The 15,694-nt window shown below is 40.1% G+C and overlaps 1 protein-coding gene and 1 pseudogene across 2 annotated transcripts in view; one reads left to right on the top strand and one right to left on the bottom strand.

Annotated features, from left to right (window-relative positions):
- Positions 1 to 15,694, bottom strand: part of AGBL4 (ATP/GTP binding protein like 4) — a 1,514,939-nt gene that overhangs the window by 1,317,253 nt on the left and 181,992 nt on the right. For both annotated transcript variants that reach the window (XM_033226452.1, XM_033226454.1), the window contains exon 2: positions 14,885 to 15,007. In XM_033226452.1, the coding sequence (XP_033082343.1) occupies positions 14,885 to 15,007 (123 nt within the window). The remainder of the gene's footprint in view (positions 1 to 14,884; positions 15,008 to 15,694) is intronic.
- LOC117092618 lies at positions 5,703 to 6,524 on the top strand (annotated as a pseudogene).

Below are 15,694 nucleotides of genomic sequence, written 5' to 3'. Positions count from 1 at the left end.
CACTCTCACCACTCTCATTTTACTTAGTACTAGAAGTCCTAGCCAAGGCAATCAGGCAAGAGAAAGCAGTAAGAGGCATCCAAACAGAAACTGAAGAAGTTAAACTATGTCTTGTCACTGGCAATATGACTGTATACTTTGAAAACCCTAGAGACTCCAGGAAAAGGCTCTTAAAGCTGATCAACTATTTTATCAAGGTTTCACAATATCAATGTACAAATCAGTAGCATTTCTATACACAAATAGCATCCAGAATGGAATCAAATCAAGAATACAATTCCATTTATTATACACTAGCCACAAAAAAAAAAATGAAATACATGGGACTACAGCTTAACCAACTGCTTAACTGAGACAACTACAAAACACTGCTAAAAGAAATCAGAGATGACACAAATAAATGGGAAGACATACCATGCTCATTGATTGGAACAATCAATATCATTAACATGGCCATACAGTCCAAAACAATTTACAAATTCAAATGTTATTTCAACCAAATTACCAACATCATTTTTCACAGAATTAGAAAAAAATCATAAAATTCATATGGAACCAAAAAAGAGCCCAAGTACCCAAAGTAATCCTAAGGAAAAAAAAAACAAAACTGGAGAAATCACACTATCTAACTTCGAACTATACTCTAAGGCTACAGTAGCCAAAACAGTGTGGTGCTGGCACTAATACAGACACAGAGATCAATGGAACAGAACAGAAAATAGAGGCAGAAGAAATTTCTAAGCAGCAAAGCATACAAGAGGTGACTTAGGTGCTGTTAAAGGCATTCAGTTTTTTAAGGGAAGCAGAGCATAAAAGTTTGGAAAATATGCAGTCTGACAATGTGGGGAAAAAAAAAAAAAAAAGCCCGCTAGGGCCATGGCCTTTGTCTCACAGTCAGGTGGACTGGGGGCAGCCATTCCTGCCAGAAGCTAGGGCATGACCCCTGGGCTGCCTGTCTCCACAGACCCGGTAAGAATCTCGGCCTCCTCGAGTGTGTCCTCCACCTCGTGCCCGGCCTCCTCCTTGAACATGGTCTCCTCCTCTCACCTGGCCTCCTCTTTGCACTTGGCCCATATTCACATGCAGCCTCCTCCTTGTGCCCAGCCTCTACTCATGGCCTCTACCTGCATGCCTGGCCTCCTGAAGTCTGCACCAAGCTCCAGAATCACAGCATCTGCCTCTGAAAGGACTGCCCACACTGTGCTGGAGGAGCACGTGACCTTTGAGGACATGGTGGTGGACTTCAGGCAGGAGAAGTGGGGGCAGTTGAGCCTGCCCAGAGGACCCTGTACCATGATGTAATGCTGGACACCTTCAGGCTTCTGGTCTCTGTGGGACATTGGTTACCAAAGCCAAACATCATCTCCCTGCTGGAGCAAGAGGCAGAGCCATGGGTGGTGGACTCTGGAGTTCTGCAAGGCATGTACCCAAGGTGAGATTAGAGCCCTTTCGGGCTGAGAGAAGCCTGTCCATGCTTGCTCCCTGGTTTCTCTCTCTGCATCTGCTCTCTAATTCTTCAGAGCAAATTTACTGCTTAGTCTTAGTGAAGGTTTACCAAGCACCCATTTTGCTGTGAGTGATGACAACAAGTCCTCATCTCCACTGAATTTACATTCTTGGTGAGGGAGTTGGGGAGACAAACAATAAATCAGTAAAATAATAATAAAATGAGTTGGATGATTACAGATTGTGATGAATGCTGAGAAAATAAAAACGAGTAATGAGGTAGACTAGGATGGGAGTGAGGAGACTTTAGCAGAGAGATGAGGGATAGCCTCTCTAAGGAGGTGACATGTGACTTGAAGCCTAAGCCATGAGGCAGTCTGAGAGAACACTAGTATTTCAGGCAGAGGAAACAGCAGGTGCAAAGGCCTGAAGTGATGCATCAGTGATTGCATAGGAAAAGCACCCTGACCTCAGTGGCTTAAACCAAATAGTTGTTTATAATTCATGTATCTGTGGGACAGTGGATCCAGGCTGGGCCCTGACATGTGCCTGTAGGGTGATTGATAGATAGCAGAGATATCCCAGCCCACAGACAGGCAATTTCCCATTGGCATCAGGTGGGAAGAATGGCCTGTCACCAGAGTCCAGGAAGAATGGCCAGTGTGGGAGAGGGTCATAGTAGGGTCCCTCCAGATCAATAACAGTCAGCCTTCACCCAGTGTATTAGCTTCCTGTTGCTTCTCCTGCAACAAGTTACAATTGATCCTTGAACAACAAGAGTTTGAACTGTGTGGGTCCATTTATACATGGATTTTCTTCTGCCTCAGCCACCCCTGAGACAGCAAGACCAGCCCCTCCTCCTACTCCTCCTCAGCCTACTCACTGTGAAGACAATGAGGATGAAGATCTTTATGGTGATCCACATCCATTTAATGCATAGTAAACATATTTTCTCTTCCTTATGATTTTTAATAGCATCTTCTTTTATCTAGCTTACTTTAATGTATTATATAATACATATACAAAACGTGTTAACTAAGGGCTGGGAGCGGTGGCTCACATGTATGGTCCTAGCATTTTGGGAGGCCGAGGCAGGTGGATCATTTGAGGTCAGGAGTTCAAGACCTGGTAAACATGGTGGAACCCTTTCTCTACAAACAAACAAACAAAAAAAAAAACTGGATGTGGTGGTCCACGCCTGTGGTCCCGGCTTCTCAGGAGGCTGAGGCAAGAGAATTGCTTGAACACAGGAGGGGGAGGTTGCAGTGAGCCAAGATCACATCACTGTGCTCCAGCCTAGGTGACAGAGCAAGACCATGTCTCAAAAAAAAAAAAAAAAAAAAAAGTGTTGACTATTGATTTTATCAGTATGGTCACAGTAAGCTATTAGTAGTTAACTTTTTGGGGAGTCAAAAGCTATACACAGATTTTCGATTGCACTGGGGTCAGTGTCCCTAGCACCCTCATTGTTCAAGGGTCAACAATACTACAAACTTCGTAGCATAAAGCAAAGAGAATTATCTTAAAGTTCTGGAGATCAGAAGTTCAAAATGAGTCTCGCTGGGATATAATAAAGACGTCAGCAGGGCATCATTCCTTCTGGAGGCTGTAGGGAAGGGAAGAATCCATTTCTTTCTTTATTTCCTTTTTGCTTTTTAAGAGACAGAGTGTTGCTCTCTTGCCCAGGCTAGAGTATAGTGGTATGATCATGGCTCATGGCAACTTCGACCTTCTGGGCTCGGGTGATCCTCCTGCCTCAGTCTCCTGAGTAGCTGGGACTGCAGGTGTGTGTCACCATGCCTAGCTAATTTTTTTTTTTTATTTTTGTGGAGACGGGGACTCGCCATTTTGCCCAGGCATGTCTTGAACTCCCAGGCTCAGGCAGTCCTCCTGCCTCGGCTGCCCAAAGTGTTGAGATTACAGGCATGAGGCCCTGTGCCTGGCTAAGAATCCATCTATTTGCATTTTTCAGCTTCTAGAAGCACCCACATTCCTTGGCTATAGCCTTGTCCATCTTCACAGTCAGCGAGGGCTTGTCAAGTCTCACATCTTATTCACTCTGACTCTGACCCTTCTGCCTCTTTTCCACATTTAAGGACCTTTGTGATTACACAAGTCCACTCGGAAAATCCAGTATAATTTCTCTCTTAATGTCAACTGATTAGCAATGTTAATTCCTCCCTCCCATATAATTGGAAACATACAGGTTCTGGGGTTAGGATGTGGGCATCCTGGAAAGCCACTATTCTGCCAGTCACCCCTGGCTTAACTTTTTTTTTAAATTGAGCTTTTCACTGAAGCATAACAATATGGGGAAGGTACCCATATCACACCTCTAGGCCACTGTGGGGTCAGGGTAGGGGCAGCATGCACCCAGGTCATGGCTGTGCAGAGACGGCTGGGTACCCAGGGCAAAAAGGGAGTCCTGCCAGGAAGCAGGAGGAGGGAGTGCATTTGTTCATTCATTAAGCATGTATATTGAAGTCTTGCTATGGGCTATAGATACAGTGGTGAGCAAGGTAGACAGAAATCCCTACCCTCAAGGAGTTTCCAGTTAGTGAAACAGACAAAATAAGGCAGATCAAAGTATTCTAATACACCATGGGTCATTTATCTTCCTCCTAGTGATGCATGTTGCAGCTATTCCTGTTTGTGGGGAGCAGATAGGTTCCTTTACATGTAGAGTGAGGTGGCACAACAGCATATGCTGCCAGGAAGAAGTTGGGTGTTAGCAGATTTCACCCATGCAGCACCTTTTTCTTTGTTGCCACCTGGCATCATGGAGGCCACTGTAGCTGGGGCCTGGTTCCCACATTGCTCCTTCCAAGTCCAGTGCATCCGTGCATCTGAGTGCTCTCTCCTGGGCATCCCCCCTGCACCCTCCTCTATGCTCCCCTCACAGACTCCACCCATATTCCTTGTGCCAACTGTTTTTTCCTTCCTCTCCCCTTCCTTTCCTTATTCTGTTCTTTCCTCTTCCTTTCCTTATTCCTTATTTTCCTCTTCCTTATTCTGTTTTTCCCTCTCTCTCTTCCTTTCCTGGTTTGCAAAACCATATTTTTAAATCGTCAAAGCCACTTGTACCTTGAACTTGAACTTTCAAAATCATTATTTTAATCCTTCCTCTTCCCATCTCACCACAAACTCGTTTGCCCTGTAACAGAGATTAAGGGACATTTCCAGTTTTTGCTTCTTTCAGATTTGGAAACTAGACCCAAAGTCAAACTGTCAGTTCTAAAGCAAGGTATCTCTGAAGAAATATCCAACAGTGTCATCTTGGTAGAAAGATTTCTGTAGGATGGTCTAGGATACTGCAGGGGTGAGGACACTGTGAGCCACTGGGAATGGAATTGTGAGAGCCTAGAGAGCCCGGCAGTGCTGGTGGCCTTCATGCCTATGAAGATGCCTGTTCAGGAGCAGTAGCAGAGGAATGGGTTTAGGAAAAACGTTAAGTCTGAACCCTGATTTCCCACATCAAACAATGACTCCTGAACGACGAGGCCCTTACACGTGGGGAACACATGGAAAAAGGAAGAAGTCAGACCTAAATGTTCTACAGAAAACCTATGTAAAAGAGAAACCCTACAAATGTCAGGAATGCAGAAAGGCCTTTAGTCACAGCTCAGCACTTATCGAACACCACTGTACGCACACAGGAGAGAGACCTTATGAATGTCATGAATGCAGAAAAGACTTCCAAAACGGCTCAGCACTTACCAAACACCAGAGAATCCACACTGGGGAGAAACCCTATAAACGCACTCAGTGTGGGAGGACCTTCAACCAAATTGCCCTGCTGATCCAGCACCAGATAACTCACACAGGTGAGAAGCCCTATGAGTGCAGCGAATGTGGAAAATCCTTCAGTTTTAGGTCCTCCTTTAGCCAATACAAGTGAACTCACACAGGCAAGAAGCCCTACGAGTGCAGCAAGTATGTGAAAGCCTTCCAGCAAAGCATCCACCTCACCCAGCACCTGTGAATCCACAATGGGGAGAAACCCTATCAGTGTGGTGAGTGTGTCAAGGCCTTCAGCCACAGCTAGTCCTTGACCAAACACCAGCAAATCCACACAGGGAAGAAGCCCTGAGAGACCCATGAGTGTGGAAAAGCCTTCACCCAGATCACACCACTGATTCAGCACCAGAGGATCCACATAGGAGAAAAGCCCTATGAGTGCAGTGAGTGTGGGAAAGCCTTCAGCCAGAGCACACTCCTGACCAAGCACTGGAGGATTCACACAGGAGAGAAGCCCTATGGATGCAACCAGTGTGGGAAAACCTTCAGCCACAGCTCCTCACTCAGCCAGCACAAGCAGATGCACACAGGAGAGAAGCTGTTCGAGTGTAGTCAATGTGGGAAGGCCTTCCGGCAGAGCACATGCCTCACTCAACACCAGTGAATCCACAGAGGGGAGAAGCCCTACAAATGCAATGACTGCAGCAAGGCATTCAGCCACAGCTCATCCCTCACCAAACATCAGCGAAACTACACTGGGGAGAAGCCCTACGAATGCAACCAGTGTGGCAGAGAGCCTTCAGCCAGCTTGCTCCCCTCATTCAGCATCAGAGGATCCACACAGGAGAGAAATCCTATGGATGTAACCAGTGTGTCAGAGCCTTCAGCCAGAGCTCCCTTCTCATCAAACACCAGAGGATTCACACCAAGGAAAAGCCCTATGGGTGCAATAAGTGTGGGAAATCCTTCAACCACAGCTCCTTCCTCAGCCAGCACAAAAGGACACACACTGGGGAAAAGCCTTACAAGTGTCACAATTGTAGAAAGTCCTTTAGGCAGAGCACCCACCTCACTCAGCACTGAAGGATCCACACAGGAGAGAAGCCATATCCATGCAGGTACTGTGGAAAGGCCTTTACACACAGCACCTCCATTACCAAGCACCAGAGAACTCACATTGGATAAATCCACTCCACATGTGCTGGGGACATAGGAAGACCTTAAGCCACAGCTCATCCCTTTCTAGATTTGACCCAATCATATACATGAGAAACATATATTCATACACAAGTCTTTTCACATGGCACACCTCTCAGACACCCTCAGGGAGTTTATATTGATGGGAAATGACCATGGAACCACCAAGCTCTAGGTCATCCATCCCTGCAGCCAAACAGTAGGGAAATGTGGAGATAATCAACACTCAGGACATTTAGCCTTGAATGCCCATTAGTGTTACATTATAGAACCTACAAAAAATAAATGGAACAAATGTAGTCGATCCAGGGAAAGCTTTTGTCCAAGGATTCACCGTATTCTAAACCAGAGATGTTCAAACTGGTGAGAAACCCAAAAAATGCCTTTCATATGCAAGAACCAAATGAAGTCAGAATTTGCCATTATTGCACATTACATTTTTCAGAGGGGAAGTGCTTATGAATGCTGCAGGTTGACTCTGATATTCCCAAATGACAATATGGCAGAGTGTTCCAGAAATGAGAGAGGCATCATTATGGAATCACTATGGACACTGACTGTCTCAGTAAAAAGCTGTCTGATTTGTGTGTACATCGTTTGATCAGGGTACGTGGCAGTCAGTCACAGATTGGAATTCCACATGACAAAGTATCAGTGTACTATAAACAGGCTTTTAATTATCCCTGCATTATTTTGCAGTTAGTCTTTATATGCAATGATATTTAAAGGCTTTGCATGGGAAGACTCAAAATGTAAAGCTGCTTCCAAAAAAAAAAAATCCTACTTTCTGAGGAGAAATTCAAGCCAGCTGCAGAAATCTGCATAAGTAATGAGGAGCTGAATGTTAATCCCCAAGATAATGGGAAAAAATGTCTCCAGGGCATGTCAGAGACTTCTGTGGCAGCCCCTGCCATCACAGGCCTGGAGACTTAGGAAGAAAAAATGGTTTCATGGGCCAGGCCCAGGGTTCCTTTGCTGTGTGCAGTCTAGGGACTTGATGCCCTGCATCCCAACTGCTCCAGCCATGACCAAAAGCGGCCAAGGTACAGCTCAGGCTGTTGCTTCAGAGGGTGGAAGCTCCAGGCCTTGGCAGCTTCCATGTGGTATTGAGCCTGCAGGTACACAGAAGTGAAGAATTGAGGTTTGGGAACCTCTGCCTAGATTTCAGAGTATGCATGGAAATGCCTGGATGCCCAGGCAAAAGTTTGCTGCAGGGGCACAGCACTCATGGAGGACCTCTGCTAGGGCAGTGCAGAAGGGAAATGTGAAGTCAAAGCCCTCACACAGAGTCCCTACTGAAGCACCACCTAGTGGAGGTGTGAGAAGAAGGCCAACATCCTCCAGACACCAGAATGATAGATGGATAGCTACCATCCATCTACCAAGCTATCAGTGGATAGCTTGCACTGTGCACCTAGAAAAGTCACATGCACTCAATGCCAGCCCATGACAGCAGCCAGGAAGGGGGCTATCCCATCAAAGCCACAGAGGCAGAGCTGCCCAAGGCCATGGGAGCCCACCTCTTGCATCAGCATGATCTGGTGTAAGGCATGGAGTCAAAGGAGATCATTTTGGAGCTTTAGGATTTGACTGCCCTGGTGGATGTTGGACTTACTTTCCCATAGCCCCTTTGTTTTGGCCAATTTCTCCCATTTGGAATGGCTGTATTTACCCAATGCCTGTACCCCCATTGTATCTAGGAAGTAACTAACTTGCTTTTGATTTTATAGTCTGATAGGCAGAAAGTACCTGCCTTGTCTCAGATGACACTTTGAACTGTGGACTTATGAGTTAATGCTGAAATGAATTAAGACTTTGGGGGACTGTTGGAAAGGCATGATTGGTTTTAAAATGTGAGGACATGAGATTTGTGGGGGGCTGGGGCAGAATGATATGGTTTGGCTCTGTGACCCCACCCAAATCTCATCTTGTAGCTCCCATAATTCTCATATGTTGTGAGAGGGAGCCAGCAGGAGATAATTGAATCACGGGGGCAGGTCTTTCTCTTGTAATAGTGAGTAAGTCTCATGAGATCTGATAGTTTTAAAAATGGTAGTTGCCCTACACGAGCTCTCTCCCCCTGCCTGCTGCCATCCATGTAAGACGTGACTTGCTCCTCCTTGCCTTCCACCATGGTTGTGAGGGTTCCCCAGACATGTGGACGTGTAAGTCCATTAAAACTCCTTCTTTTGGAACTCAAACAAATATACAAGAAAAAAACAAACAACCCCATCAAAAAGTGGGCAAAGGATATGAACAGACATTTCTCAAAAGAAGACATCCATACAGCCAACAGACACATGAAAAAATGCTCATCATCACTCGCCATCAGAGAAATGCAAATCAAAACCACAATGAGATACCATCTCACACCAGTTAGAATGGCAATCATTAAGAAGTCAGGAAACAACAGGTGTTGGAGAGGATGTGGAGAAATAGGAACACTTTTACACTGTTGGTGGGATTGTAAACTAGTTCAACCATTATGGAAAACAGTATGGCGATTCCTCAAGGATCTAGAACTAGATGTACCATATGACCCAGCCATCCCACTACTGGGTATATACCCAAAGGATTATAAATTACTCTACTACAAAGACACATGCACACGTATGTTTATTGCGGCACTATTCACAATCGCAAAGACTTGGAATCAACCCAAATGTCCATCTGTGACAGACTGGATTAAGAAAATGTGGCACATATACACCATGGAATACTATGCAGCCATCAAAAAGGATGAGTTTGCGTCCTTTGTAGGGACATGGATGCAGCTGGAAACCATCATTCTTAGCAAACTATCACAAGAAGAGAAAACCAAACACCGCATGTTCTCACTCATAGGTGAAAACTGAACAATGAGATCACTTGGACTCGGGAAGGGGAACATCACACACTGGGGCCTATCATGGGGAGGGGGGAGGAGGGAGGGATTGCATTGGGGAGTTGTACATGATATAAACGTCATGCACATGTACCCTAGAACTTAAAGTATAATAAAATAAAATAAAAATAAAAATAAAAAAAACTCCTTCTTTTGTAAATTACGAGTCTCAGGTATGTCTTTATCAACAGGGTGAAAAACAGACTAATAAAAAAAGTGAAAAGACAACCCATTGAAGGAGAGAAAATATTTGCACACTATCCATATGACAAGAGATTAAGACCCAAAATACAGAAGAAACTTAAACAACCCTACTTTTTAAAAAAGCTAATAATCCAATTAAAAATGGGCAAAAGACCTGAATAGACATTTCTCAATAGAAGACATACAAATGACCAACAGGTTTATGAAAATTTGCTCAAATTTATTGATCATCAGAGAAATGCAAATTAAAACTACAATGAGGTATCATTTCACCCCAGTAAAAATGGCTTTTATCTAAAAGACAGGCAATATCAAATGCTGGCAAGGATGTGGAGAAAATGGAAACTTCATACACTGTTTGTGGGAATATACATTAATTTATGGGCACTATGGGAACAGTATGGAGGTTCTTCAAAAAAACTACAAATAGAGCTACCATATAGCTAGCAGTGGCATATCCCACTGCTAGGTATATACCCAAAAGTAAGGAAATTAGTATATCAAAATGATATCTGCACTCCCATGTTTATTTCAGCACTATTCACAATAGAAAAGATTTGAAATAGGAAAGATTTGCTATATGCACACTTAGTAAATCTTTCCTATTGTCCCATAGCAAGACATGACTTGCTCCTCCTGTATTCCACCATGGTTGTGAGGCTTCCCCAACCACGTGGAAGTGTAAGTCCATTAAAGCTCTTTCTTTTGTAAATTTCCAAGTCTCTGGTATGTCTTTACCACAGGGTGAAAATGGACTAATACAAAAGTGAAGAGACAATCCACTGAAGGAAAGAAGTATCTCATGTACTCCATAAATATATAAACCTGTCATGTAACCACAAAGATTGAAATTAAAATATTTTTAAAATACTAGTAGTAATTTTATATACCAATAATGACCAATCTGAGAAACAAATCAAGGAGGCAATCCCATTACAATAACTACAAAAAAAAAAATATCTAGGAATACATTTAACCAAGGAGATGAAATATTTCTATTAGAAAAACTGCAAAACACTGATGAAAAAAATATAGATGATATAAACACATGAAAAAACATCCCATACTCATGGAGCAGAAGAATTAATACTGTTAAAGTGATCACACTGCCCAAAGCAAGCTACAGATTCAATGCAATCCCTATCAAAATACTGACATTATTTTTCATAGAACCAGATAAAGCAATCCTAAAACTCATAGTGTACCTAAAGGAGCCCAGATAGCCAAAGCAGTTCTAAACAAAAAGAACAAAGCTGGAGATATCAAATTATCTGGCATCAAATTACACATACTACAAGGCTATATTAACCAAAACAGCACGGTACTGGTTTAAAAATAGACACCTAACATCAATGAAAGAATAGAGAACCTAGAAATAAAGCCACCTATCTCCAGCCAACTACATATACACTGGGAAGAGGACACTGCTTTCAATAAATGGGTACTGGTAATATTGTATTGCCACCTGCAGAAGAATGAAACTAGACTCCTATCTCTTGGCATACACAAAAGTCAACTCAAGATGGATTAAAGACTTAAATGTAAGACTTAAAACTATAAAAATACTATAAGAAAAACTATGAAAACCTCCTTTGGACGTTGGTCTAGGCAAATAATTCATGACTAAGGCCTGAAAAGTATTAGCAACAAAAACAAAAATAAATCTATGGGACTTAATTAAACTAAAAAGCTTCCACACAGCAAAAGAAATAATCAACAGAGTGAACAGACATGTGGAATGGGAGAAAACACCTGCAAAGTATTTATTGGACGGGGGACTAATATCCAAATTTTATACAATTTTTACAAAAATGTCACAAAAAGGTAGATATCCAATATACAAAATTTGTCAGGAACTCAAACAATAACCACAACAAAATAAATAACCCCATTAAAATAGGCAAAGGACATGAATAAATATTTTTTAAGAGAGAACATTACAAATTTTTTTAAATTACATTTTAAAATTTTTTAAAATTACAAACATTTTTAAAATGTTCATCATTAAGCATCAGAGAAATGCAATTAAAAGTACAATGAGATATCATTTTATACCAGTCAGAATGATTATTATTAAAAAGCAAAAAAAAATAGATGTTGTTGAAGATGCAGAGACAAGATAATGCTTATCAACTGTTGGTAGGAATGTAAATTAGCACAACCTCTATGGAAAACAGTATGGAGATTTTTCTAAGAACTAAAACTAGAACTGTCATTCAATATCATTCAATTAAAAGAGATTTTAATCTCTTAGATTAAATCTCTAAGAAGAAAAAGAAATCATTATGTAAAAATCAAAGAAAAAGAAATCATGTAAAAAAGTTACCTGCACTCCAATGTTTATTACAATACTATTTAAAATAGCAAAGATGTGGAATCAACCTAAACGTCACTCAATGCAGGACAGTATAAAGAACATGTGATATACAATGGAATACTATTCAGCCATAAAAAATAATAAATCATGTCTTTTGTGGCAACATGGATGGAACTGGAGGCCATTATCCTAAGTAAAATAACTCAAAAGCAGAAAGTCAATACACATGTTCTCATTAATAAGTGAGAGCTAAATAATATGTATACATATAGAATGTGGAATAATAGCCCTTGGAGACTCAAAAAGGTAGGAGAGTTCAGGGAATGAGAGATGAGAAATTATTTCGTGGGTACAATGTATACTATTTCGGTAATAGTTACACTAAAAGCCCAAACTTTACCACTACACAATATATTCGTGTATCAAAACTGCATTTGTACCCCTTAAATGTATTCAAATAGAAAACTTAAGGTGCTAATGGTATTATATCCAACAGCAGAAAGTCCATGGCATGAAATGTTTACAGAGATATGAAAAATAACTGCACTAGATACTCCTAATCAATCACTTATAAGAAGCAAGGATCTATGTGACTTTGTATATGATACTATTAAACATTTTTGAAAATGTAATGACATTGACTGGTTCCTCCTAATGTTACCGGACAACATGGTTAAAAAAAGGTGGGGGATGAGTTCAGGGATTCAAACTCCCAGCAAAAACACCTAATAAGTAACCTAAGAGCTTCTGTGTGTACCCTGAAGGAGACCTTTACTTTCTGTAGCTGCAAGGCTGAAATTGCTGAAGATCAAATGTAGAACCTCATCCTATGACTTGATGAATTACGAGGCAAGTTAAACTCCAGCCTGGCGGAGTGCGTATTGTTAACATGACGGCATTGATTTGGAAAACACAGGATTGTGAAAGTTAGGATGTGGATGTGTGGGAAGGCCCTCCAGGGTCACTGACACTCTAAATTCTGAAGAGTCTTCTTTGCCCTAATATATATCTTTTCTAAAATGTCCTCATTCATCTAATTTATTATTATTATTATTACTATGTATATTCTGGTAAGGAAGCTCACATTTTTAATAGCTAGCTAGCTAGCTATCTGTATATATATGCACACACACATACATACATACACACACACACACATACATTAAGGTGGATAGTAGGTATCATCCCTCAATAAAATGTAAGAAAACTGGCTCCTTTTTCAAACCAAGATTTGAATCAGTCTGTCCACTTAACCACTCTACTGCAAGTCTCATGTATTACTAGCACAGATCTAATTGATATAACCAACTGTTCATAAATTGTTGGGAAAATATGCATTATTTATTTGGTGATTACATGGTAAGATTGAACCATTTCTTTTACTGAGTTTTTTTTGAAGGGATGGAAAAATACTGCAGTGGGGTTAAAGAAAAGATGTTATGAGAAAGGAATATGAATTATTGCAGGCTGTATGTAAATCAAGATATTTAATCTTTAAAATGGGGATAATCTTTATTCCCACAGAGTTGTAATTATTGTAAAGGGTCCTTACGTCTTTAACTAATGTAAGAAAGAATTAAAGATATTTTGTAGGCATCAAGTACATACAAGACAAGGCACTAGTACAAGATTTATAGAAAATAAAAAGTCATTGTTCTTAATTATGCGAACAGTATTCAAGTCTGGTTGGAAGTACAATACTACAATACTGCATTATAGGCTGAATCATGTCCTCTCAAAATTCCTATGTTGAAGTCCTAGGATCTTTATAGAGGTAATCAAGTTAAAATGAGCTCATTAAAGTAGGTCCCAATCCAATGTGACCGACATTTTTGTAAAAAGTGGGAATTTGGAATATAGACATACAGGGAGAATACCATGTACAGATGAAGGCAGAGATTAGAGTGATGCTTCTATAAGCCAAGGAGCACCAAAGATTGCTAACAACCTGTAGGAAGCTAGGGGAGAAACATGAAATAGATTCTTCCTCATAATTCTTAGAGGTAACCAGTCCTGCTAATACCTTGATCTCAAACTTCTAATCTTCAGGACTGTGAGACAATACATTTCCGTGTTTTAATTCACTCAGTCTGTGGTACTTTGTGACAAACTGAATACTGTTAAAGTAAGAAACAATAAAAATCTGTTGTTTAACCCACTTTGTAGTACTTTGTTATATCAGCTTTATCAAACCTATACAATATGACATAATCAAAGAGCAACATCCTGCATAAACAAATTTTCAATTGTTTGCTGTAAACAACCAATGTTTTTAAGGTTCAGAAACAACTCTTATATAATTGATATTGATATGTACCTTCAGCCACACATATACATAAATATACATACACATGCATGCATGTATGTGTGTATATATTTGCACACATGCATGTATATGAATAACCAATTTCATTGGTTATTCAGAACCAATGAAAATTAATAATTTGTAAAATAAAATTATGTTTACCTTTCTTACTAACATTTTCAACATATTCTGAGTCTCTGCTATGTGACAATTAGAGCATAAGGTTGAGAACGTCAAGAGCTAAATAAGATCTAGTCCCTACTGTATGAGAATACACAATCAAGTCCTCATCTCCACTGTCAGAATACTCACAGTATTTGCCAATTATGAGGAAATTTTACCTCTGTTCTTTAGTTTGTATTCAATTAAGTCTGCTGTCTAATTGTTTGTTTTATAGGGAAGCCTCCTCTCCCCTCAAGACTAAGTTCTACTGTAAGCATGTCACACAGAACTAGACAGATATTACTCAATAAATCATAATTGATAATACAGTCAAACATGAGGGTTTTAGTCCAAAAAAAAACCAGTATCTTGGAAAGTAGTTTCTAAAATATAAGGTACTATATAAGCATTTGTTAATATTACCATCAATTATATTTTTAATCATTTATAACAACAAAAATTTGATATTCCCACGTTAATTCCTTCAAAATTTTTTCCCATAAAACTTGTCCCATTATTGTGAAATATTAAATGACTTGAATTGCACTGAATGGTCACATAAAATTCAATTCTGAAAAAAAAAAATGTCTTACCAAATAAACTTAAAAGGAAAAGCCTTTAATATACTTACCACTTTCAAAGCAAGCATCAAAGAGAAGATGTCCTTTCTTGGGCTGTCCACAATATCCAGTTGGAAGCACTATATATTTGCTCACATTCCCTCCGATGGCATCATCATTTCCCATATCATTGCCTATTAAAATAAATTGTCTCATGTTAAGTAAAAGTCAAAGTATATTCAGCAATAGAAGTCCAGTCAGATTTTTACTGTTAATTACCCCTTCCCTAGTCACCAAGTGTTTAACCAAGCAAAAAGAAGTTAACATCACATTGTGGTACAGTGAAAAAAGGCTACATTTTCAAACAAAATGATAATGCGTCAAATGTCAACTCAAATACATGCTAATTCTCTATGCCCCAAAGCAATCAACCTAATATCTTTAGACTTCAGTTCCTCTCATCCATAAAATGTGAACAGTAAACTCATCTTCCAAAGTTGTATTAGAATTATATATAAACTATAAAAATATCTTCTATCATTATCAAAATCCAAGATATACTCATTAAATTGCATCAGCCATTTAATATATAAATAATTTACATAATTTGACAGAAACATACATTCAATTATTTAAATTTGAAGAAAGCAGTTATTCTATAAATAGCATTATGACCTCCAGATGCTCCACCAGAAACAATCTTAGAAACACTGAATAAACATAGATGTTCTATTTCCTAACAGGAACTTTAATTTTTAAAAGTTTTTGAAGTTTCACTTTCACCTAAGATGTAGAAAAATGGAAAGAGCATCCCTTCTACCCTAACAACGACAAATATCTTAATTAAGTACAAAATCATAACTTTCCCAAATCTATCAGAG

Source organism: Trachypithecus francoisi, unplaced genomic scaffold (genome assembly GCF_009764315.1).
Source record: "Trachypithecus francoisi isolate TF-2019V2 unplaced genomic scaffold, Tfra_2.0 Lachesis_group12, whole genome shotgun sequence".
Lineage (NCBI taxonomy): Eukaryota > Metazoa > Chordata > Mammalia > Primates > Cercopithecidae > Trachypithecus > Trachypithecus francoisi.
This window is presented reverse-complemented; position numbering and strand designations above follow the sequence as displayed.